The sequence below is a fragment of the Fopius arisanus genome, unplaced genomic scaffold (genome assembly GCF_000806365.1).
Source record: "Fopius arisanus strain USDA-PBARC FA_bdor unplaced genomic scaffold, ASM80636v1 scaffold00011, whole genome shotgun sequence".
Taxonomy (NCBI): Eukaryota; Metazoa; Arthropoda; class Insecta; order Hymenoptera; family Braconidae; genus Fopius; species Fopius arisanus.
Window position 1 is genome coordinate 1,404,954 of NW_011887750.1, and position 24,954 is coordinate 1,429,907.

A 24,954-nucleotide genomic window follows, 5' to 3' on the forward strand; every position below is an offset into this window, starting at 1 on the left:
CCGCGTTCAGACTAATGAATTATTGTTTTTATTTGTTAAATATTAGTTCGCGGGGAGAAAAATTGATTTAAGGTAAATTCATTTGCACTATTTTATTATAGAATATTTGCATTTATTATGATATTTATTAATTCACAAAAAAGGGATAATACACTCCGTCATAATTAAAAAGTCAGTATAAAAAGAGAGATTATAACATTTTCATGATTGATTAAAAAATTAATAGGTTGAAAATGAGAGTAATTTAAAAGTACTTTAAACTGAGTCCCAACAGTTTTCTGTCCTACCAGCAGCCTCAGCATGACCATCCAGAGATAATTCACCATCCACTTAATAAAATACTCTCACGTGTATTTTTATCCTGAAAAAATCAAGAATAAAAAAAAACGTATAAAAATGGGTTGCAAAATTTGTGTCCTGTCTAAAATAACCATCCAAGGATCCTCATTAAAAATTATCTACCATCGACTCAAAAAAGTACTTCCACAATTTCCAAATGTGGAACATGAAGGGACTGTCAATAAACCGATAATCAGTAAATTTTCTGAGGCGCCGGCGTCAACAAAAAATCCCGCACACAGAGGGAGAGATCAGCTGGTGTTATTCGCTCCATCGTAACATTGACAAGGAGTATTCAACGGATAATCAGAAGGTTGCCTTTGTTGTGTTACATACTGATCCAGCGAATAACCCCCTGGAAACTATTTCAACCGATAGTAAACGGAGACAGTGCAATATTTTCGTGGATAAAATAAACCAAAGAAATTAAAGTTCATCCCAATGATCTTGCCCGAGGACACGGTGAACCCCAGAAAGATGTTGAATCATCGATGTGTGCGAATCTAGTGTACAGATTACGACAATTCGGGGGGTTTCTCGGCCAGGACATTTGGGCCAGTGCCAAAAACCAAAAACCTAACCTTTACCTCCCAATTGTTTTTCCATTCCATGAGTCCCACCGGAGTCACTCGTTCGTAACGCCAAATCCACCGTGAATTTTTTTTTTCCAGTGAAATTGTTTATCCATCGGATCAGTGATTTAGTGAGAATTTTTAATCGAGCACATCGGGAACAGGTGACAATAGCCTCGCCATGTTAGATTTCATGAGATCGCTCATCGTCGAGCGCTGATTCGCAAAGGATCAGATTTTTTTCTCTTCCTTCTGTCCCAACCCAGTTCTATTTTATTTCCCAGTTTCACGTTGTTGTTTTCCCCTATTCCCCTCCCCCTTTTTTGTTATCAATTTTGAAAATATTCTTGTGTGACTTTTGGAGCAATCTGGGGAGTTGTCGATTGAATTGGATTGATTTGAAGATAATCTGGGAGACACCGGCGAAACTCTAGTGAATCTGAAAAATCTATCAAGCTGGATAGGTTACCCGAGTATCTCCGCGATACCGTGGACTGGTTTATGGGGTGAGTGATTTTTCCGCATCATTGATTTTTTTTCGAGTTATTCACTGAGTTATTCATGAGGATGAATATTCTCGTGACTCACTGTGAACGGTTAATGCTCATGGATTTTTTTTTATCGGTCTTTAATTAATGCCCCAGGTACATTTGAATTGGTAATTAGTTTTCATTGTTTGAGTACTCTGAGATGTTTATTTCCGCGGGTTGATTACACTTTGGAACAGTCAGTCCGTTGATTTTTGTTAAATGTTTTTTTTTTTTCACGGGAGAAAGTAACAGTGAGTCAAGTGTGATTTGAAATAGAAGAAAACTTGTTTACAAATGAAAATGCCGCTTCTATCCAAGGAACGAGTGGTTATTATCAGTTTGTTTACTATCTCTGTCTTTCCAAAAGTACGAGCCCCTCGTGTTTGCGTGTTCTTTTAACCTTACGTAAATGAGAAAGAGTAGCGTCATCGCTTTAAAAAAAATGTCCAGTTGATGTCGTTGGAGGTGGTGAATATAGGGCAAATGAGGGGGACTGTATATATTTTTCATAAACGTGACTGAGAATTTGCTCAGTGAAAATATCTTGTTTGTTGGCCCCTTTTGTACGTTTCGAGAGCTCCGTTATCGATCGTAAGAAAGTGTTACGAAGCACTCGAAACTCGATATACCCTAGACCACGCACTGGCATTTTGTTCTTTTTCATTTCTCATTGCAAATGATATATTATAATAATTCCTAGGTAATGGATTTTCCCTGTGGTAATGATCGTATCGGATAGAAAATAAAAATCCACGTGGCAGAATTTAATTAAAACGAAGAGGTAATACTGTAATCCCAATGCGCGTGTTATTTTCGTCGGGAATTTCACGTATGAATGTGTCTCCTGAGTGTTAGTAATGCTTGCTATTTTCGGCATTAACCGGCATACGTGACTGTCCCGTTGGGAACAGTAATTTTGAGTGACAAAAATCAATAGACTTTCGCATTAAAAAAATGGCAATGGAATTTCAAACGGTTTTACTATATAATTGAAAACTTGGAGGGGTTCTTCGATTTTCACAGTCAGTGATAACTTTCATTGCTCATATCACTGGGTATTTCCGCTTGCAAGAGATAACAGAATGAAAATTCTGCACGACTTGTTGTCTCATGGATTAAGCAGAGTACACATTAAAAGGTAAACATATATAGATATCTATCATGAGGGAAGATAAATGGGACTAGGTGATATGAGTGTGGCATTTGTGGGGCTTTAGATACTACCTATTACTAATTGCATTACAGAAAGTTTTTGAGGTCTCAGGTGGCAACGGAAAATCGCCCAATCATCCGTCAAACGTGCACCTGTGACAGTACTCCAATAATTAATTTTCTATTAATTGTACAGCACATTTATTTCGTTATTCCGAAAATCAACAAGAAAGAACTGTGTAAACTAATCTTTTATTTCAACACTTGTCTTGATAATTAATAGAAAATGTTCGGTTTGGGGGGGCGGAAAATAGTTCGGTACTCATCAATTGAAAATGCCCTGCCACTTGATGTTGAGGATACGGTAACCTGTTTCTGCAGGTCAGTCAGTTGACGAAAATTTCAATTGAATAAACGTTGAATTGGTGGGAATTGGTGGGAATTGGTGGGAATTGGTGGGAATTGGTGGGAATTGGTGATTGATTATTGGAGAAGTGAAATATGAAGGGATAGTTTGTTTTGCAAGAGAGGGGGGCTATCGATTGACGCAGAGGTAGGGAGAGACGAGCGTCACTGGTCTGTGTTAGTCAGCTGACTCGAGTCAGCCGTAAACAGCTGATTCCCAAGGAACAGCATTTGCCGCTCTCGGCAGGTGGGGTCTTGTGCTATTGCGGTATCACGCCGAGTTTTTTTTTTTCATTTCCATGTCGCATTGCCGGCTTTTATGAATATCTTTTTATAAATAATTCATTAATTTGTTATAAATGATGAAGAATATTTCATTCATGAGGGGGCGAAAACTGTTCGGTATTTTCACGAGTGATGAGAAAAAAGTCGAGACAAGGTGGTTTTTTTTATTTTAATACTTTCTGTGGGGTTTAAGCCCGTGTTATCGTGTAGAAATTATGTGGATATTATATGAAGGGTTACGAATATTTTTTATGATTGTTTTGTTGGTGTATATTCAGGGAATTCAGTGGTGAAGTGGTAAAATTATTTGTGGGTTAGAATTAACATGTGATCAAAAATCTAATACAAATTTTTGCTGTACCCTTTGGACTTGGAGATATTCATCGAAATCTCGTGATGGCATTGAGATGACGTATTCCACTGGTCACTAGATACTATTCTTTATTAATGATGGGGAAAAGGGAGAAAAATTGATGTTTTTATGAGTCAGGGAGAATCAGTCGACACAAGTGTTTTTTTTTAAATTTTAATCTATTGTGCTTGGGCCTTTATCCCACGTGAAAACCTATTTTTTAGGTGAAAGAAAAATATACTTGTGGACTCATTCTATTATAATTGGCTCTATTTTTCGGTGAATATTCCGGAAAAAGACCTTCACTTCCATTTAAGGGGAACAAACCTATGAATTTCTTAAATTTCTCCGATAATTCATGTAAATTGCTGGTTTGTTGTGACATAACGCCGGAAATTCGGCAATTTACATGAATTTTCTTTTAATTGAAGTATATATTCTGAATATTCTTCAATTATATTGTACGCCGACTTTTACCGTTAGTTTCCCTAGAAAATGACAAAAAATGAAAATTAAAAAAAAATAAAGAAATACTGTTCGTGCAAGTACAACCATTTTCTTAGGCTCTGCTATGAAAACGGGATCGTGAATTTTAGTGGTGGAGGAATTCCTCCAAGCGTGGATTTGAGGAAGTGGGGATAGCGTTTGGAGTCCCTGTATTTTAGTAAGAATTGACCTTTTGAAAAATCTGTTGAAATGGCATTGACGATTTTTACGACTTCACAGCTGAATCGAGGACCACCTCCATGGGATTGAGGATATTTTTTGTTTTCATTGCAGAAAAGCCCGACGAAAGGAGAAAGATGCAGGAACAACCGAAGACCCAAAATTGTACTTGGAGGAGGCTGCACTGGAGCGACAGCTGCCAGAGTTGGACCTCCGGATGCTGGTGGATCTGCCACCAGGACTCGACTATAACGAATGGCTCGCATCCCACACATTGGCACTGTTCGACCACATAAATCTATTCTACGGGACTATTTCTGAATTTTGTACCTCCACAGGATGCCCAGATATGACGGGGCCTGGCTTAAGGTAACATCTCCCCCAGCAATAAAAATTCATCGTGATACCTCAATCACTCACCGAGTCAATTAATTCCCTGTGAAATTTACAGAACTTATTTGTGGTTTGATGAGAAGGGGAAAAAGACGAGAGTGGCTGCGCCACAGTATATAGACTACGTCATGACGTTTACGCAGAGAACCGTTAGTGATGAAACAATATTCCCTACTAAATACGGTAAAGCCCCACATTACTAATGATTATACGTCATTTAATCTTGTAAAATAAGTCTTTAAGATGTAAATCCTATTTTAAAAATTTTGCAATATTTACTGAATTTGAAGGAGACAGGAATTGAGTAAAAAAATTCAGTGAAAAAATTGTAATTGTGAGTTTATTGAGTAATTATTTTCTTCGTCTTGGCAGGATTTATTGAATTAGTGATGCTGGATTGAATTAGTGGCTTGAGTATGCAGCAATAGTTATCTAATCGTGAGTGGCTCTGATAATTTAATTGTGGTTTTTCAGCCAACGAGTTTCCCAGCTCGTTCGAGTCGATAGTGCGTAAGATTCTGCGGCTACTGTACCATGTAGTGGCACACATTTACCACTGCCACTTCAGAGAGGTTGCACTCTTGGGCCTCCACGCTCACCTCAATTGTGTATTCGCTCATCTCACTCTCCTTAATCAACGCTTCAATCTCATTGACGCCAAGGAAACGGAAATACTTGGGGATTTGGAGGCAGCTTTATTAGGTAAAACACTCTGTGAAATGATAAAAATGTAACAGTAATATGATGAAACAACCTCTCCAGGATAATTAACTGGAATAATTTTTCTTTATTACTCTACCTCAATATGCATCATTCCAGGTGACTCCACATCGGGTACATCAACTACAACATCAATTCAAGATCCACCAAGTGGAGCCACGTAGAAAATAAATCCGTTTATAGAATTTTAATTAAAAGTTGATGAGAAACCGAGGTTGCAGTTCCTGAGCCTAGGGTCAAACGATGAAATAATGTAGGTGAAAAGCGACTAATGTTCGTTGTTCTCAATATTAAATTATGTTTTTTTTTATGATTAATTCTTTTTGCCCGAATTTAGCTTACGAATAAAACGAACCGTCATGAGAGCTAGAGAGTGGCAATGAATACTTGAAAGACGGTGATTATTGGCATGAGAAAGAACACGAGTCAGACTAAAATGCATGTTGAAATTTCAAGCTGAAAAATTCATAAAAAATCATGGATATTCAAATGATCATTTGCGAGGGAATAATGAATAACGTATGTAGTATCTGTAAATAGTGCAAACGAGGGGAAAGAGCAAACAAATACAATTATGTAAATTAGTCAATTTTTTTTCTGCGTTTGCTGTTTGTGAGATTGTACATAATTTATTAAACAAAATAGTGAAAAAAAGAGTTGAGAGAAAGAGTGAAAGAAATCAATAAATTAAAAAAAATGGATAAAACCGTTGAAACTGCTGTAATAATAATTGTTCTGTAAAAATTCAAATGAGAAAAGGTAAATGAAAAAAAAAAAATTAAAAACAATAACAATATTGTAAACATAAATTGAATAGTAATGAATATATACCTGGCGTTGAAATGTTCTTCGGTTGTTGTTATTAATCATCGATCACGTGGGAATATTTCCGTTGATTACGTTTCTATTGACCTCTACGAGTCTTATTGCTTGAAAAAGTCGTGACAATTCACGGATAAAAAAACCTATTGCCTCAGCTATTGGTTCGCAGAGATCTCGCAAGGACGTTGCAATATTGTACAGTAGAATGAGAACTGGCTGAATCAGGGCATTGAATATTATCGTTAGGAGGGGCTTGATCAAGTAGTCGGATAGTAATTGAATTATTCCAATCGTTAGGGGCCTTATCAAGCTGTACAGAGTAAATCGAAGCAGTTGAAGGAGGAATGCTGTTATGAATGTTATTCCTATGTTTATTGTTCCGAAAAATTCAGCCCAGAATCGAGTGGCCGCTTGGTCTGTCTTGTCAGCGAATTTTTCCATCGTCAGCAGCGGAATTGCATCGGTTGTACGATAGTACCTGACGGGTTACCACAATTTGCAATAATTTTTAGCAATTTACCGAATATTTTTTACATCTTGTGGAGTTTTATCGAGAGGTCAGCATGAATTTTTTGTTTTTATGTATTTATATACCTACGATGCATTACCGTGATCAAAATAGTAGATTTCAATTTTTCCAGTGATATTCTTGAATTTTTTATGAATCTCCTGAAAGTCTCGAGTGATATTTGGGGGTAAAACCCTGGAGGGATTCGGATCTATTCCCCTCGTGGTCTCAAACTTTGTGTAGGGCTTCTCTGACCTCGGGGCTGGACGAGGCCATTTCCAGGAGAATTTCCGGGGGCTTGAGGGATTTATTTCACCGGAACCCTCGTCCAAGTTCATTGGGGGAACGCATGAGGTTCTGGCATTTTGAGATATCAAGTGGAAGAATTTTTTAATTTAACATTCAGAGTCATGATTAGATATTGACTCACATTCTATAAGCGTGGCAAAGGCACTCACTCGGCTCCCAATCCTTGCAAACATTTTTCGATGATTTAGGATTTTTCGGGGATTGATTCGACTTTTGGTCATTTTTTTTTAGCTTCTTAATTTCTGCAGATGTGTCTGAGGACATCGAGACTGAGATATCTGTACTCCTGCCCTCGTCGCCGGTCATCCTTAAAAACTATCTCTAAAAAACGTAAATATTTCTACGACAAAATGATTATGGAAATGTCAATGGAATTGAACATGCTTCACGGGATTAGTTCGGGTTCTGTTTTGTTTGAACAAAGGCAAAACAAAATCTCATATCTGATGACCAATTTGCAATTTTTTTATTCTTGCCCTTCGGTAGAGATCAATTATTCATCATTATCTTGAATTTATACAATCTGTTTACAATTTCTTTAGCCACTAAAATACATTGATAGTTTGAAGAGAAAAAAATATTGACATGTGTTTTGTTTGAATTTTCACTTTTTACTTCACGAGACAGACAGACGTAGATCTGACGATTTGTAAAAATCACAGTTCTTAGTATTTAGAAGTCTATGAGGATGTGAATTTGAATTCATTGACGAATAGCTGAAGGGTGAGAAATTGTTCTATTTCCCGGACGAAAGTTCGAGAGTGGATCCAAATCAACGATAAATTGCGAAATTCTCGGAACGATTTTTTTTCGTAATTCTAATTCCCCTCTACCAGAGGTATCGCCAAAAATTTCACAATCTCTCTTAAATTTAAAGATATTGCTCAAAAACTTACCCAACAACTAAACCCATTTATCACCCTTCACCTGCCCATTACCTAACTATGAATGAATGACTTACTAATTCTATTGGAAAAGTATATTCATTCTCGAAAATTCTCTAAGATGTAAAAAGAATCAACTGAAGGCATATGAATATTTCTATATTGTAGATAAATTTTATACTGTGAAATAAACTCCACACCCTCTTACAAAATAATTAAAACTGAATGAAAATGCGTCTAAATAATCTAGACACTGACCCGCCTCCTCAGTTCGACCTCCGATATCAATAAGTAATACACGGAATTATTAGTTACGCTTTAAAGTTAAGACTAGAGAGTGAAAAAAAAAATCTGTCTTCTCGTCGAAAATCGTTCCATGCTTTATCATACCCATTTGATTATGTTGACACTAAAGATTTATTATCAGTAGTTCAATGCGATGTATTTGTCTGGTTCTCAGTGTTTGTGAATATTCAGATTGCGAGCGCCTATCGAATGGTGCATAACAATTAATAAATATTTATCACGCTCAGGCAATTAAATCAGCGATTTTATACTTCATTATGTTCTCAGCCATATTGTGTATCGATTTCGCAGCGTATAAAATTTATCCTCTCGAAGGATAGGTAATGTTTTGAATGTACTTGTACTCATGAAAACCAAAATACCCAGGCAATAGTGATCTCAAATATTTTTATCTAAAATCCAGAACCTATAAACAACTCTGGAATGTCGCGTAATGCATTTGTACATAAAAAAATCATACGTAGAAAAAAAATTAGACAATAATCGGAAAAATAATTAATCACAAGATAAATCCCTGGAAAAGCAATGCATTAAATTCATCGAGTATTTTTTCGACATCAAACGATACAAACTATTTACACGTAGTTTTTCTATCACTGAAAATTTTGCACTGCGAAAAAAAATGGAGAGCTTTCTCTATTTTATTTTAGAATATTGCCAGGATTATTCCCGTCTCTACGCGATACTAAAGGAGATCATGAACGATCGTTAACAAAGCGTAACGTTTTGTTTATTGAAAAAATTAATAATTTCAATCTCAGAAATATTTTTTCTTTGATCCTCAAGGTTTTATCGGTTTTATCGTTTTCTTAAAAAATATGTTTATTCACAAATGACAAATCGACACCAAAATGATCAATTCAACTTTTCCAAAATTCTTTGGTAAATGAAACAAAAAAGACGACAGATTTTAATAATACAAAATAATACGAGGTTGTGTCAAAGTGATATGGCTCTCAGTGTGCAACAATGTATCCTGATTCGCTGTGTTGTCAAATGTTTAGGTACATACGATATTTCAACAACTTATTAGTAATATTAAAAGGTAATTAAACGTACTGATAGTTGTCCTTGCCTGTAAGCAGTGGTAATTTTTCCACGCAATGTTTAGTATCAAAACTGTGAAGCCAGTCAGAGCTTGGTTTAGCTTTTATACCGCAGAAACTAAAATTACAAAAGTCTGCGATATTTTGTAGAGCCCCGCGATGGAATGGATTTCCTTGTTTAAAGTGCTCGTAACGACCAGCGTTCATTCTCTCGTTTGTTGTCATTCCCAACACCATAATCTAAAAAATTTCAATTTTATTCCAATTTATTTCAATTCAAACAAATTTTTTTTTTAATTCCGCTCACTCAATTTAATCTAGTGATGCGTATAGATATGCCATGAAATGATAAATAAATAATATGAATATTTACCTGATACAGCTGGCAACTGAGTAATACAGAAACCCAGAGTGCATGAAGTCCAGTATTCGCTGCAATCCACATGACCCATGCGTCGCACGTTGCAGCGGCTATAAAATAATTATCTACCCGATGGCCGTTTGTCAAGTTCGACCAGCACTCGAACTGCCAATATTGAACGCTCGCAGATAATATTACGATGCAGAGACCAAGTAGTGATATAAGGAAGCCAAGAAAGTATTTGTGATTATGTGCCCCTGAAAGATCAATAATATATTGAGTGCAATCATCATTCGACATATGAAGGGTAAAAAAATTAATTTTCATTCTCACCAATGCAGTTGCTAATCCAAGGACAGTGATGATCGAATCTAGCAACACAACGATCACAAGCGGAACAGTGTTTTGACCTAAGTGGCCTTCTGACTAGACAAGTGGTGCAAAACCACTGAGGCTCGAAGCCGCCTGTTTCTGCTAATTCTACGATAGTCTGAAAAATAATAATTCTCAAATTAATCCCCTCTGTCCGTCCATTTGAATTCAATCTGATGATTAGGCTTTCTCTTAGAGGACTCACACTCAATTTGTCCTCATGAGTAGCAGCAATAACCCCAGGGTCTCCCCTCCAGGACCGAAGAAAACATATCCACAGTGGAACTGAACCACCAACTAACAGCAGCCACAGGTACCAAGAAGCATGAACGCCCAGCCAGAATATCCAAGTCACATAAATCCACATCTAAAAATCGTTTTCTTTTATTACTAAGAATTTAGAAATTTTTATTTGATTACAGATAAGATAGGCGTACCTTCGTTGCTAGATAAGTTGCCATTGGTAAAACATTGTAGAGTCTCTCGTCGAACAAAAATGTTTTAGCAGTGTAAGCACCGATGTAGAGTAACATAAAGGCACCGAGTTTAACGAGATAATCCACGTTTAATTGAAATATCATTCCGATTAGATAAAACACTATGAATGGGGCACTGACCATGCAGTACCATCGTAATCTCTGTAAACAAATTGATCCAATTGATTTATTCCTTCAATTTTTTAAATAACAATGTAATGGAGAAAAAAAAATATGTCGACACGTGGAGAAATTACCTTGTCTCGACACCAGGCTCTGGTTCTCCCCTGTTTCTCTACAATTTCCATGCTAATCCCTGGGCCAAGCCAAGCAGCTCCGATATGCGGCCCCAACAGTGTCATCGCTGTTTCATTCTGAAAATTAGGTACATCGAGTGCAGCCCCCTGACGAACGAGGGTGGAAATGGCGGTATTATTCTTAGCAATAATTGCCCAATGTAGTGCTGTATTTCCATGAAGGTTGTCAGTCAAGGAGTGACTGGCGCCAAGCATGAGGAGAAGTCTCGTTGGGTCCAGACTGAAAAAGGGAGTGTATTGGCTACATCACGAGTTTATATTTTCTCCCTCAATTCAGAAAGGAAAATAATGAGCCCTCCGCAGGACACGCGAGTGGAATTTCGATTTTGACATTTCCAAATAATTTCCATTTTATATTTTTGAACGAATCCACTCCAGTTGATCAACAATTGCATTATTTGATATCCTCTGTGACAATAAAATTTTACCCTCCACCACATGTGACCAACGGAAGGGCTGAATGATTTCTCGATAATTACCTGTTGACTTTGTAAGCACTCCACATGAGTGGTGTCATGGCACTGCGATCAGGAGTATTGGGATTGACTCCTTTGGCAACTAAATAAGCAACAATTCCAGTGTGTCCAAATTGGGCTGCCAGATGGATGCAGGCAAAGCCCTCGCAATCCCTGAGCGTTGGATCCGCCCCAGCCCTCATGAGAATAGCAAATGTCTCGAGGTGTCCCTGCCTCGTGGCCCAGTGCAGTGGTGTTGATGCCAATTCTCCACCCACAGCATCTACATTAGCCCCTTTGGCTATCAAATATTTGACTATTTCTTTTCTGTTGTTGATGGCTGCCCAGTGGAGCAACGTCACTGTCTCGGCATCTGGCTGATTTACATCAGCACCAGCTTCTACCAGCTCGGTCACTCGCTCTAAGGCTCCATATTGAGTTGCCCTAACAATGTCAAATCCACTGCAGTCCTGAGTCGGTCGTACTGGCTCCTGACGACGACGAGTTTCCTGCTCGTCTTGACTGTCCTCTCCTGGGCATGCCGAACGAATTGGAAGAGCGTACATCCTGTTCTGGGAGTTTTATAACAAAATATTCAAGAAAAATGTCACATTTTTTTTAGGAATTTCATTTGTCATTTTATTCTTTCACGATCTAGCTCACGAGATTAGTGTGAGATTACTGATTGAAGAGAAATTTCAAAAAGATTGATTTCACTGTAATTTTTTATCTTCCGAAAAAAAGTCTCAAGTAAATTAATTATGTGCGTTTTTCAAGGACAAAAATAGTCCATTTCACGAATAATGTAATTAACTCCCAACATAAAAAGAAACTAAAGCTTTATCTACTCTCCTTGTCCTTTAGCAATTCAACGATTCCGTCTATAAACTTTTATTACAGATAGTTTTTCTTCAAAATTCCTCGTACCTGAGCTCAATTTATCAGAAGAACTTCTAGGACAATGAAGACTTCGAAAATAAGACAACAAAAGGAATGGAAGACTACTCCACTACCTCTATGAAAAACATCCAATAAGAAATGATGCCAACGATTACTCAGGGGTTCGTGATAAATTTTTGACAATTCCTACTATTTAATATGCGATTTATTCAGATTTCAATGAACAATATTGAATGAATAGGTTTGGATAATTTCCTTAGTTTTTAAATTTGCGTTTTAATTCAGAGATGGAAACAACATGCAGTGGGAATAAATCATCATGTTCACAATGGAATGCCGATGCTTACCTGTCGATTATTGTTTTTCAATCTCTCTCGAATAATCCGAACAAACTCCTCAGCATTGTTGAGGTTAAAATTAGGGATTTATCGTGATCATCGAGGGGTTCACAGAGGATTCATGGGGGGATCGAAGGCAATAACGAAACAATGCGCGTGTGTAGTGCGTTATGTATTGAAAAAAATGCTAGAAAAATTGAATAATTTAATCTCTAATAGTCACACATCACCGAGATTTATCCTCATTATCCGATGTCCGATCATTAATTCATTGCATTTATTGAGTATTTCCAGTAAGGAAGGGGAGGAAATGAGTGGAATTCCAAAGGAGTGAGTCCTAGCACTCGATTATTTACAATCGAACACTCGCAAATAATTGCGCCTGATGTTATTTTTTTTTAATTTGATATTCACTGCTCACTGCGATTATCGATCAAACGTGATTAATTTTATTCGGTGAATTTTGGTGCTTGTAAATTTGTTTCAATCGATTTTTATGGGCCGAAAATAGAGGGAGAGAACAGCCGAGACCGAAGGCAACTGCGGGAACTGAGACCAACAGTTTTGGTTAGGTTTTATGTTACTAATTGACCTCCTGAGGGAGGATCTTTGGGGATTTATTGGCACCTGAGGTGGGTAACTTATCGAGGATTCAGCTTCCTTGCCGATTGCCGACTGCCATCGCTTTTGCGCGCCATTTTTCACTTAGAATTCAAAATTTTAAATCAACGTCAATATTTTTTATGAGAAAGAAATAGAAAAATAATAATAGTATCAAAAAAAAAAAATAAAAATCATAAAAATTTTAAGATGATTTCCAAAAATTCTTATCGCAAGATATTACACACTTGCAGGAAGATGAATAAAAATGATTATCAAAAATTCTCATTTTTAAAAATTGTGCAATATTATATAAATTGCGCTACAAGTGTGCGGCAAGAAATAAAAATAGGGGAATAAGCCATGAATGACCAATAGATAACATCCGTAATTTGGGGAGGATTCTGATAAGCAGACGGTATAAATAAACAGTTTTGATGTTGACGTAGATTTACATAAAGACTACGTCGAAGCAGCCGTACTCTCCCGGGCGGTTTCTTCCCCGGAGAGGCGAAAATACGGGAAGCAGTGGAGGGGCCAAAGAAAGATAATCAATCGAGAGTAAGGGTAAACTGATATCTTATCAAAGTTAGTCCATCTTAACGTTGAAGTTGGAGGTAGTGTGAGTGAGAGGGCAAGTTGAACCAATAGTTACCACCGTACCCCAGGATCTTACTCTCTCAGCCAGGATCTTACTCCTTCTCTCTCGTCCTATCTCTTCATGAGATTTCCTTCTTACTCACTCCTGGAGACTAGTCGTCGCCACAGCTACTGCCGCTGTCTGCCCATATCCCACATATCCTCTCCTTGTATCCCACCAACTTTGTCGATCAGAGTTGAAAGCAAGCTTACGGCTACACCTTCAGTACACATAGCCTGTATTATGTATAATGCAAGACCTTTATTGCATTATTTTGATGATAATGGGAATTAATAGATGTTACGGTAGTTCGACAAGAGCCGAAAAATATTCTCATCAGTGTCGTCTGATTTTGTCATTTCGCGCTTTTAGAAAAATTCTACTTATTTTTATTTCATTCATTGATAACATAATAAATAATAATAATCGTAATGAGATATTAATCAGCATATTAATGTAATTATACTTGCTATAATTTGTATAATTAATAATAGAAGGAGAATTGTTTTCAGTGAAAAAAGTTATTTTGTCAGTGTAGTTGCGGTTGGATTTCGTTATTGGGCACCTGAATATTCATCGCAATAATGTTTACAACTTGGATTGTGGACAGTTCTTCATAGAAGTTGATACAAACAAGTTGGAAAAATCTTTTGATCATTAGAGGGTCTAGGCACGTAACTGAGTGATAGTCACTCGAGCTTGGCTCGGTGACAGCATCCAATCTCCGGTTCCTCCCTCGATGCTAAACACGTCGAGACTAGCGTTTTATCATGCCAAAGTACATCCAGAAACAATTCCTGTTGTTCGGGTAATTGATGTTTATAATTTTCGGTTAATTCTGATTTTATTGGATAATGCTGTGAATTTTCGGAGTCTGTAATATTTTCAATACATCAATTCAGAAGACACTTCATGACAGCATCAATTCATCGTGTACAAGTTCCATCTCAAGGAATAGACACATTGACACATATCGTGATCAATCAAAGAGAAGTAGCTGTCGTATTCTTCTATGGAAAAATAAATACTCCATTTGCAATAAATATTTTTAATACCTCGCACCATTTTTTCTTTCATTCGAAATTTACCAAAATAACTCGACATTTCAATAATTCAATGGAATATTACAGCTGATTATTCGATTGCTCAGTTAAAAAATTCGATAACTATTTGATTCGATTCAATTTCCAGACTATTTGATCAGCGCGAAGATATTTATTTCGCCCAAATGTATCATTACGAAATACAAATCCAAATATTTGTGCAACGACGAGCCTTTTGGTTCCTTCTAACGATTTCTTTGCTCAATGTTTCGATAGTAGTACACAATATTGAGGTTTTGTTTACCAGTGTGTCAGTACCCCAGTAATTTCCGGCGAGGATAATTCCCCTCATTCTTATTTCCCCGCACGTACCGTGGGGCCTTGCTATTTCTCCCACCTACCCAATTCGCCCACGCAGCAGAGGTTCACTTCCTCGGGGTCTTCCCCTAGGTGTAATGGACCTGAGAAACAGATAATTACCCTCACCCGCTCAGACTGACTCTCCCTCCAGGGGGTCTCACTCCACATCAACCCCATGGGACTCGCCATTTTTTTTTTCTTTTTTCTTTTTATTTTTTTTCTTCTCCACTTTTCGACGCAGACCAAGGATCAAGCCCTCATTTTAGTTATGAGTAACTCGGGTGTTTATTCAACTTCATAAAAGCTCTTTCAACTCAACTCATTATTCCCGTTTTATTCTTCCTTTCCCTTTGAGGCTTTCCACGGAATAAATATCCCTCGAAATAGAAAAATGAAGACTAATCGTTCGGTGAGTCACGTTTGGGGTTGTGGTAAATTGGCTTTTTCTTGGGGATTCGGTTTGGAAATGATGACTCCAGCCATTGCATGCTCAACAACATTCAGACACTCCCAAATTCTACTGAAAGGCCGGTCCTTCTTTTTTAAACCATTGGAGAAGTGACCAATTGCGTGACTGCTTTCCACTTATTATTTTTATTGGCCCGTTCCCTTTGATCCTATTATTTTGTCCGCGGGGGGAGAGAAAATTAATCGCGATCCCAATTGATTGGAGTAATCCTCTTGCACATACCGAGTAATCAAGTTATACACATCATCAGATGTTTCACGCTTTCATCGAGTTTTGTGGGAATATGTGAGAGACTCACTTGATACTATTTAACGTGTCAATTTCCACCTCGATAACTTTGGATTTTTTAGTGGCGTTATTATTACATTACGATAATCTTTCCATTTATAGAATTCACTGGGTACAAGATAGGATTAGTATAATCTATTTGTTTTGATGATTATTTAATAATTATGCTGAGAGAATTATTTCCACCAACTGAATGAATTGGGACAGCAATTTAGAAGCGGATTATATCAAGGGATTTTATCCATCTCATGGTATTCGTAATATTTATATTAATAAAGAAATAATGATGAGTAATGAAAATAATTGACCGAGAGAAATGAAAAATCCTGAAAAAGTCCTGAAAAGTCATGAGATGCCAAATGACGAAATCAAATAATTAATGGACTTTCAAGAGTATATATTAAACTGAACAAAGACTACCCACGAGATCAATTAAGCGATCAATTGATCAATATTAGCCTCTGCTGGTATTGACTCTCCCTCCCTCCACACATCGATACGTTCAGTAAAAATGACGGGACACATAATTCCCTGGCTGATTCCGTAATTCGACGATGAAAATTATGATGAGAGAATCTTAATTCTGATAAAAATTGCGTAAGACTCTTGAATTTATAATTAACGTAATTTTAATTGAGTAATTCTGTCGATTGAGATATGAGATTTTTGTGATGGCAAGTATGGAGTGAGTCATAATGATCCCTTGTCATTTATTCAAAGGATTTTTGTCCCTTTTTGATTTTCTCGGTGAACCCTTGACAGTGAGAAGATAAAGAGGGGTTGCCAGTACAGAAGGTACCATGAAAATGGCTCCCTGGAGGTAGTTACACCCAAGGATAGTCACGTCCCGCAACGAGGACTTTGACGATGACCAATCAACGCCGAGATAAATTATTGGTAAATGTATACCCTCTCGGCGAAATAGCATTTCGTGGAAACCCTTGGGGAGTTCGAGGCGTTCACTCACGCAAAATATCGAACCAAGTCATATAGGAATTGTAGACATTACGGTATATGAAGTTTGTTATCATCTATTCAACTAGTTTGTTGACACGTCGGGATGATTTCCGTTCACAACAGTAGACACAAACAGCTGGAATAAATATTTTCCCTTTCACAAACGAAAAAATCGTATATTTTGTAACAAGTGCGGAAAAGTGATTTTTGGCGTGGGGGAGGGTTGTACGAGCCGGAGGAGAGTGGTATAATCCCAGACGCGAAAAAAAAATTCAGCGCGAGTTGCGAGCGATATTTTCCTTCGTAATGTGCGGGAAAGTCGCTTTTTAGGTATGCGGAGCGTGCGGTAAAGTTACTTTTCCATGCATATCGATTTCCACACTTGCGATAATTACTGCGTATTGAATTTCACTTTTCCATATTGATCCATTTTCTCTACTTATTGTGGATGCAACTCCCATAAATTACCAATATTCGAAACCTCAAATTTCCATTATCTTCGGAAAATTAAAATTTTTATGATTATTCGCTTGAAATTGCTGGAATAATTTTTTAATAGTTGAGTATTGATATGGGAATAGACTCCGAATGGCCTTTTTGCGTTTAGTTTTGCACGGGATTCCTCTCGAGTCCATTAATCATTGCGTGAAACTTTTATAACGGAATATTGAAATGCAATGGGCGCGGGATTGGAATAAATTGGGTCTGTATGAGTCAATTAGAATATTGAGACATATTTTCGTAGTCGTATTTTACACAAGGGGGTATAAAAGTAAGATAGGTACTCAGGGACACGTCGGGACTAAGAGGTTGCTTTTAAGGACATAAAATACGTTTACGTTGTCGTGTATTTTTCCCCTCACTAAAGGACTGTATCTCTCTCGAGGTCCCTCGTAACCTGACACGATCCTGCGATGAAAAATTTTCGACCTATTTTTTTTTTCCACGTTATATATTTTTACTATTTCATTTCCATATTTTCAAGGAGGTAAAATCCTTTGATTGTTTTCGAATGGACATTTCGAGTGGATATTTATTACTCTCGGAGTGCTTCATTGATGGGTTTTGGCTCGAGTTTCCTTCGGTGACCACTCGTGGAGATGTTACTGATACGGGATAGGAGAATTCGATGGATCCGAGGAGAATTCAGTGGTAATAGAAGGAATAAAATTGCTCCGGGGAAAATTTTCCGCTGAAGTAGTAAAACTGAGGTATTTTTCCCTTATATTTTTTATCCCGTTGACTATTAATTCGTCCTGGGAATGACGGAGAGAAATTTAGCAGTCGTAATTTTCGGAAAATTCTTGTGAATTATCGGATACATCTTTCATCTGGACAAAAACATCATCTTATATTGACCAAGTCCTCGGGAAGTTCCTAATTAAAAAGTTTCCATTCGAGAACTGAAATACACATTTTGCTCCGGCAAAGTTCCGTCGTGCTCTCGGTAATGTTAACAAATTCAAAGGTCTCCTTTAAGAAAGAAAAATTCAACTCATCCGTCTGTCATAAATTTCCTTTTTTTTCAGCGCCGATGGTGAAATTACGAGGCCAGAGTGAGACGTAAAAGTGGCAGCTTTGAATGTTGAATGTCGATGTTACGATCTTCTGAATATTTAATTCGCGGGATGTGCCCACGACTTCGACCCCCGAGGGTAATACGTCAATTGTTTGGTATCGTGTGCGGGGAGAGAACAAGTAAATACACGGAGAAAAGAAAATAAAAGAAAAATTCATTCAAATTTCAGTGAGACGGACTTTTCAACAAAAATTTACTGCACACAATGCAAAATTATCATTTTTTAAATAAAGGCCGATAGTTCGCGCGCGCTTTCATTCGAAATCTTTGAGGTTTAGATGTCGTCGTGACGGTGTGGTTTCGTCTTACGTCAAGATTTCTTCAATAATTTCCAACCACCCTTGATCTCCGCAATTATTCCCGAATTCTCGCGATTCCATAAATTTTTAACATTTTTTTAATTAAAAACATTTTGCTATGACTTCGTATATCGGCGGGTCGGTTTCGATTACCTTTGCGATCAATCGAGATATTTCGAGATGGAAATTCTGCCTCCTATTTATATTAGGATCATATAAAATAAAATACATATAAAATCAATTTGCCACCGCATTCTTTTGAATTGAAAAATATAAAAATTCTATTTTTAATATAAATATTGTCATTATTGGAATAAATGCAATAATGTACACAGATAGTGCAGTAGAACCAATTAACAATTGAAAAAAAAAACATCAAATATTGAACATTTGGCATCTTCAAAGACAAAAAATATCAGAGCCATGAATTTTTCTGTCCATGTATTATTACCCGGTGTAGCGGATTAAGAAGAGTTCGGCAGACGAGGGCTTTGAATGAGAAATATAGAGAAAAGAGTCCGTAAGTGGATCCTAAATGAGCCCTTCCATGGCTGAATGGAGATGAGACGATGTGATGCATGCAAAGTTCCCCAAGGAAAACCGTTTCATATCTCCTGTCTCTTCCGCAAAAGTATATATTCATTAATCATGTCTAATTAATTTTAATTCCATTGTGTCACCTTGAACTTGATAGTTTTCTTCGAAACCCAGTTATCCCCGGCCTTTTATTTTGATGACGAAGGGTCCGTGGAGGCATTCAAACATTCAACCCTGATAGGAGGAGGGAAAATAGTGCACATGCGCAAGCCCCACTCTCATGTGTATTACTGAAAAGCCTCATGCCGCTGTTCTGTCATACACCAGCCTCCAGAGACATCACATCACGAGACACATCTCCGATCCACATCCATCACAGTTCTATTAAACATATCAGCATTTATCCATCAACCCTCAAATCACCCATTTCCATCAATTAACACCCGAATATTGCTCAATGCATCAATTACTCCCGCACTCTCTCAATTTTTTATTTAAAAATCCACTCACCCCCGGCCTCCACAATTCCCAAAAAACTCCCCAATGTTGATAATTAAATAATTGTTTTTCATTTCTACATTTTTTTTTCACTGCTTCGTACCAATTTCAATTGCAATCATCAATTTCAAATTTTTTCCACTTCTCGATTTGTGCTCGTCTTAAAAAATACCGCCAAGTGAAAAATACAAAGTGCAAAAGTTGTGGGAAACTGGTGACTAATTTCTACTTTCATTTCTCTACTTTTTGTCTCCCGGTGAATTAACTGAAGAAAAAAAAATCAAGTGCTGATGCTCAGTGAAATATACCAACCATAAAGTTTAATCGTAAATTGGCCGAGTTTTTGCAAAGTGAGGGGCTGGATTTGAGTGACAGTGGGATAACGGTAATGGGAGTGAAGGAGAGGAAGAAAAAACAAGAAAATCGTCAATTGTCGAGTGAAGTGGTGGGGGTGAGCCCTCAACTTTGAGATTAATTAAGTCGTGCCAATTAGTTTCAGCTGGAAATGGATTTGACCAGTACGCAAAACCGAGAAGTTTTCAATTCCGCGAAATAAATTCATCTGAGAAGACATCAACGATAACTTAATTATCCAATTGGAAAAACTTTTTTTCATTAAACCACACGATGTACTGAGACATTAATCATTAACGGTGTGATAACAATTGAGTGAGGGATTACCGTCAATTTAAAATGCAACTCCAACTGCTCGGACTATGTATTCTTACCATTATATCAACAGGTAAATTAGAGTATCAATTATTAATTTCTCCATTCAATTTCATTACGGCACGACAAACAGACTAGAGTAAATACCTCGATATTAATGATTCCATTAATTACAGATAATTCACCCAGAAAAACCAATGAATCTTGAATCATCCACTTTCAGAAAGCAAATGTTTTGCCGAACAGTTAAATCTTATCAAAATCATCCCCCACCCCCAGTCCTCCCATTGAAATAATGCAAATTCTGTCATTTGAATCCTAAAATTCTCATCTAACCTGATCAGCCCTCTGGACGATTTCCCCGGAGTGCACGTCAGCGTGAAAAAAAAATATTTCGAATAAATGATTCTCTTTGTCATACGCCCGAGTGCAATCAAAAACGTCAGCATTAAATAATCGAGAGACTGAGATGAAAAGAATACAAATACAATATTTGATCGACAAGGTACCCCGAGTGGGTCATTAATATGTGATGAATAGTCGGTTTGTATCCAGAGTCCCTGAAATAACGCAAAAAAAAAACATTGTATAATAGATGGAAAAAAGGATGAGGAGAGAGCCCTTGAGGGCGAAACAATGAAAAACCGGAGGGTATGCTCGGTGCTCAGCAATAATTAACAATAGAATCGTAATTGAGGCACATTCCGTTATCGTGTGGTATAGGTAAAGCGTATGTACGTCAACCTTCTGTATCGGTATTGTGTTTGAGAGCGGACGTACATTCATTGGCCCATGTACTCACTCATTCTGTTTCTCTGTCAGCCTTTTCATTTTTCCTCTCGCGGAAAAAAAAAACAACAAGGGGAAAAAATTGCCAGAAAACAATAGGAGCCACGAGATCTCGTCGCGCTCCGACTGACTCTTGTAATCTCCTTATTTATATTTATATCATCATTTGATAGTGAATATTTCTCGGGGAGCCAATTGGTTCTAATAACCCAGGGGATTGCGTCACCGGGTCGACTCCCTTTCGTGACTTTTTCTTTTTCTTTTTTTTTCTCTTTCTCTCTTAACATTTTCATTGTGTCAACTCTCTATTCCTCTCTCTCTCCCGTTTCGTTTGAGACATTTTAACTGTTTTAATTCGTAAAGTTGTAATGTGTTGTAAAACGAAGAAAGTTAGTGGCGACTGACCACTTGACATCATAAATGGTGACCCCTTTGTCGTGGAGAATGAGGGGAAATTGTAGGACACGAGTCGAGCAATCAGCGAGATTATGAGTTGTTTCGGTATAAGTAGAGATGATTAGGAGAATCTTTAATTGGGATGTTACTTGGGGATACTGTAGTGGCTAGAGATCGGGTTATCGTATGTACCCGATTCAGATGAATTCAAAAACCCGTGATGATGGGTGAAAAAAAATTCAAGGGGGAATAATTAATCTGTCGGTAATTCGCGTGGGTTAGCTCAAGGGTCTCCTCTCGATTATTATTATTATTTCGCTCCCTCATTAACGGATGGGAGTATCTGGTGAGTGGGTGCATCGCGAGAATTTCCATTTTTATTCGAGAAGTGAGTTTGCCTCGATTAATGGAATCGTTAATTACGCATCAAGTTGGCTATTAGGTGAAATTATATGTCGAGTTGACTTTGGAATCAAATGATATTTCCTCGGATATTCCCACATCACCTGCAGATTTTATTATTATTACTTCCCTTTTCAGAATTTTTTCTCATTGATAATTCTTTTATTTTATTCGGCTTTTCAAATTATTTGAAAATGGTGAAAATTATTTTTGTATGAATGATTTATTGAATTGATAGAGATTAAAAATGGTAGTGAGGTTTTATTTGTAGGAGTGTAATTGTTACACAGTGAACTTGTTACACAGGAGAATCAGTGAAGATGGTCCAACTAAATATACCAGGCGTAGTGGATCCACGACAAGAAAAAGTAATGTTACGGTGTGAGTACGAGTTGAGCCCTGGTGAGACACTTTACCAGGTCAGGTGGTACAAAGACGGTAACGAGTTCTTCAGGTATGCACCAACATTCAACCCTCCGGGTGAGGACTTTAATGTAACTGGTGTGCGAGTTAGTAGAGTGGATAGTAACGACACAGTTGTTGTACTGTTACAACATACCAATATCCAGATGAACACGGAAACAGGCAAGCTTTATTAATTCCCTGTAGTTTATCAGTTATTTTATCGAAACAATTCAAATATTTAGCAGTCAATCTCATTAATCGTGGATTATGAATTCAGAGGTCGGCATTGGTGGTACATACGCTTGTGAAGTGATGGAAGACCGTCCATCATTTGACACAAAGTACGATATGGGAAATTTAACTATTGCCGTACTACCACAGCAAAATCCAGCCCTCGGGGGTCTCCGCTCTCATTACCAACTTGGGGATGTACTCGAGGCTGAATGCACATCGGCCCCCAGTTATCCAACCGCTGAGCTAACTTTTTATCTCAAGGATATTCAGGTATTTCAGCCTTTTCGTCTGTTTTTTTTTTTATTATTTCTTCTTTTACAGCTTCGAATACCTTTTTCCATGACTTCAATTACTCGTAAACTGACCCGCGATTCTCGTGGTGCACGTCTCCCATTACGACTTCCGATCGTTATTTCAGGACGTGGCTTTTTCAATTTTCATATTTCATCGAATGAGGGCTATTTCGAATTTGTCAGTCCTCTCTCTTTCGGGTTTTCAGGAGTCGTAGTAATTTTGAGAGATTTAACGCTGTGTAATGAAAATGTGGGGATAGGTCTTTTGAATGTATGCAATACTCTTTTCATCGATTGAAATGTACCATAAACTGATGATAATTTTAAGAGATAAGTGCGATAAGTAGGATTTTACATTTTTTTGAATATGAATTCAGGCGGAAAATTTTCGATTTTATGGGACAATAACAATAACTTTTTTTTTAGAAATGTCAGTTGTAAAAAAGTTCTCTTATATTTTCATAGCGAGTTCATAGTTTTTGGGATAAATGAGTTTTTAGGGAGGCTACTCTCAAAAATTCCCATCTCGGGAATGATTCAATTTTTATTTTCATCATTCTTCATGAAATTCCTGTCCATAAGTGAAAAAATATCCCCAGCGGTAGTGAATTTTCGAGGACAATTCGTCCTCTTAAACCCACGTACAAGACCATAAAAGAAATAGCGTTACTTACTTTTGAGTTCGCCATAAAATATAGAAAGCTTCAAAAATGGACATACCCACAATGAATCTCTTCAATCGATATGAATTTCAATTCATTTTTTTCAATTCATTATTTTCACCTCGACGAATCTAAAAAAATAACTAAAAACTGAAATTTATTATAAAATAAATATACATTCATACGAATCATTGACGTGAAAAAGCTAGAAAATGGAGTAATTGAGAACTGAATAGCTCGACCAAAAAGTATTAATTCATTAATTAAAAAATATTATGGAATTATTGATACAAATATTCCTTTTGAATGATGAATTTGGGCATTTGGCCGGAGTGATGTTGAGCCGGACGTTAATTAAATTAATCACTGGAGCAGTGGATGCCGTCGGGATATGATTGGTAATAAGATATTTAACGTGTGCCCCAGGTGACGAAAGCCCTGACAAGACAACTTCCAGATTCAGGGCGCATCGATGGAAAAGTCGTTTCATCGACTCGGCTGGAGTTGTCATTGCCACTACAGAGGGAATACTTCAACGCATCTGGCAGCCTCAGCCTCACATGCAGATCAATCTTACCGGGTGTACCAGGTGCACCTTACCGTGATACCAAGGCCGTCGTATCACTCAGGGCTAACAATGAAAAACTCGCCCAAGAAGCACCAGCAGATTCTAGCTCTGACGTATCAGTTCTTGTTAATTCATTATTCATTTTAACTGTTGTATCCGTTGTCTTGTGTTCAAGACACTTGATGTTTTAATCAGGATGACTGTACCAAGTTAGCACTAGAGATTATTAAATTTTCTTTATGACTGAATTCATTGAAAAATTAACGTATTCGCTGTCAATTTTTCCTCTTTTGCACGATTATAGCTGATTAATTACCTCGATGCTCCAAATTAATCATCTCGAGTCTAATGAATATATTAGTGGATAGGAAGAATTCTCCAATGTGCAACTCCAGATTATCCGGTAATGCTCTTACAATTTACTACAAACTCGCAGTTACCGCAGATAATCCTATTTATCAGGTCACAAATAATAAATACATCATGGTCCAGCGACTTCAAATATCGGACAAAGCTTCGCATGGATTAATCTCTTTATCACTCCAACGAGCTGACCATACTGTAAATACCTCAATCTGCATTATAATCTTCATGCATCATGAGTTCGTCATATTGTTGCTCCGATAGAAAAAGTAGGCAATGACATCCAGCAGATTTTCTCTATCCGAGGTGGAAAAAAAAAATGCCATAAAAAATCTTAATGCCGGGAAATGAAACGGTCGATTTTTTTTTTTTCACATGCTAAAGGAGAATCTCAA

General features: G+C 37.3%; 4 protein-coding genes across 11 annotated transcripts; 2 read left to right on the top strand and 2 right to left on the bottom strand.

Moving 5' to 3' along the window:
• The first annotated feature begins 589 nt into the window (after positions 1 to 589).
• On the top strand, positions 590 to 6,111 carry Mob2 (MOB kinase activator 2). 7 transcript variants are annotated; one of them, XM_011298784.1, is made up of 6 exons: positions 1,753 to 1,768; positions 2,142 to 2,579; positions 4,416 to 4,670; positions 4,753 to 4,877; positions 5,169 to 5,396; positions 5,514 to 6,111. In XM_011298784.1, exons 2-6 carry the CDS (start codon positions 2,524 to 2,526, stop codon positions 5,576 to 5,578), a joined length of 729 nt encoding a protein of 242 aa, XP_011297086.1. In that variant the 5' UTR covers positions 1,753 to 1,768; positions 2,142 to 2,523; the 3' UTR covers positions 5,579 to 6,111. The 7 variants fall into 7 exon arrangements, 6 of the variants coding, with proteins under 6 accessions (XP_011297087.1, XP_011297086.1, XP_011297083.1 ...); XM_011298783.1 differs by lacking the exon at positions 1,753 to 1,768 and adding an exon at positions 1,836 to 1,906; XR_891866.1 differs by lacking the exons at positions 1,753 to 1,768; positions 2,142 to 2,579 and adding an exon at positions 2,680 to 2,974 and having other exon boundaries at positions 5,514 to 5,667; positions 5,752 to 6,111.
• Positions 6,112 to 6,138: 27 nt separating this feature from the next.
• Positions 6,139 to 7,446, bottom strand: LOC105262908 (uncharacterized). The gene is made up of 3 exons (XM_011298788.1): positions 7,175 to 7,446; positions 6,835 to 7,101; positions 6,139 to 6,714 (listed from the first exon to the last, which is right to left on the bottom strand). Exons 1-3 carry the CDS (start codon positions 7,357 to 7,359, stop codon positions 6,288 to 6,290), a joined length of 879 nt encoding a protein of 292 aa, XP_011297090.1. The 5' UTR covers positions 7,360 to 7,446; the 3' UTR covers positions 6,139 to 6,287.
• A 51-nt stretch (positions 7,447 to 7,497) lies between these two features.
• On the bottom strand, positions 7,498 to 13,060 carry Hip14 (palmitoyltransferase Hip14). 2 transcript variants are annotated; one of them, XM_011298787.1, is made up of 8 exons: positions 12,518 to 13,060; positions 11,295 to 11,842; positions 10,756 to 11,035; positions 10,460 to 10,660; positions 10,228 to 10,389; positions 9,984 to 10,140; positions 9,663 to 9,907; positions 7,498 to 9,529 (listed from the first exon to the last, which is right to left on the bottom strand). In XM_011298787.1, exons 2-8 carry the CDS (start codon positions 11,834 to 11,836, stop codon positions 9,293 to 9,295), a joined length of 1,824 nt encoding a protein of 607 aa, XP_011297089.1. In that variant the 5' UTR covers positions 11,837 to 11,842; positions 12,518 to 13,060; the 3' UTR covers positions 7,498 to 9,292. The 2 variants fall into 2 exon arrangements, with proteins under 2 accessions (XP_011297089.1, XP_011297088.1); XM_011298786.1 differs by having other exon boundaries at positions 10,756 to 11,056.
• Positions 13,061 to 19,609: 6,549 nt separating this feature from the next.
• On the top strand, positions 19,610 to 24,444 carry LOC105262909 (uncharacterized). Its single transcript, XM_011298789.1, has 4 exons — positions 19,610 to 20,520; positions 22,341 to 22,619; positions 22,717 to 22,943; positions 24,055 to 24,444. The coding sequence occupies exons 1-4, from the start codon at positions 20,472 to 20,474 to the stop codon at positions 24,385 to 24,387; spliced, it is 888 nt and encodes a 295-aa protein (XP_011297091.1). The 5' UTR covers positions 19,610 to 20,471; the 3' UTR covers positions 24,388 to 24,444.
• The last annotated feature ends 510 nt before the right edge of the window (positions 24,445 to 24,954 follow it).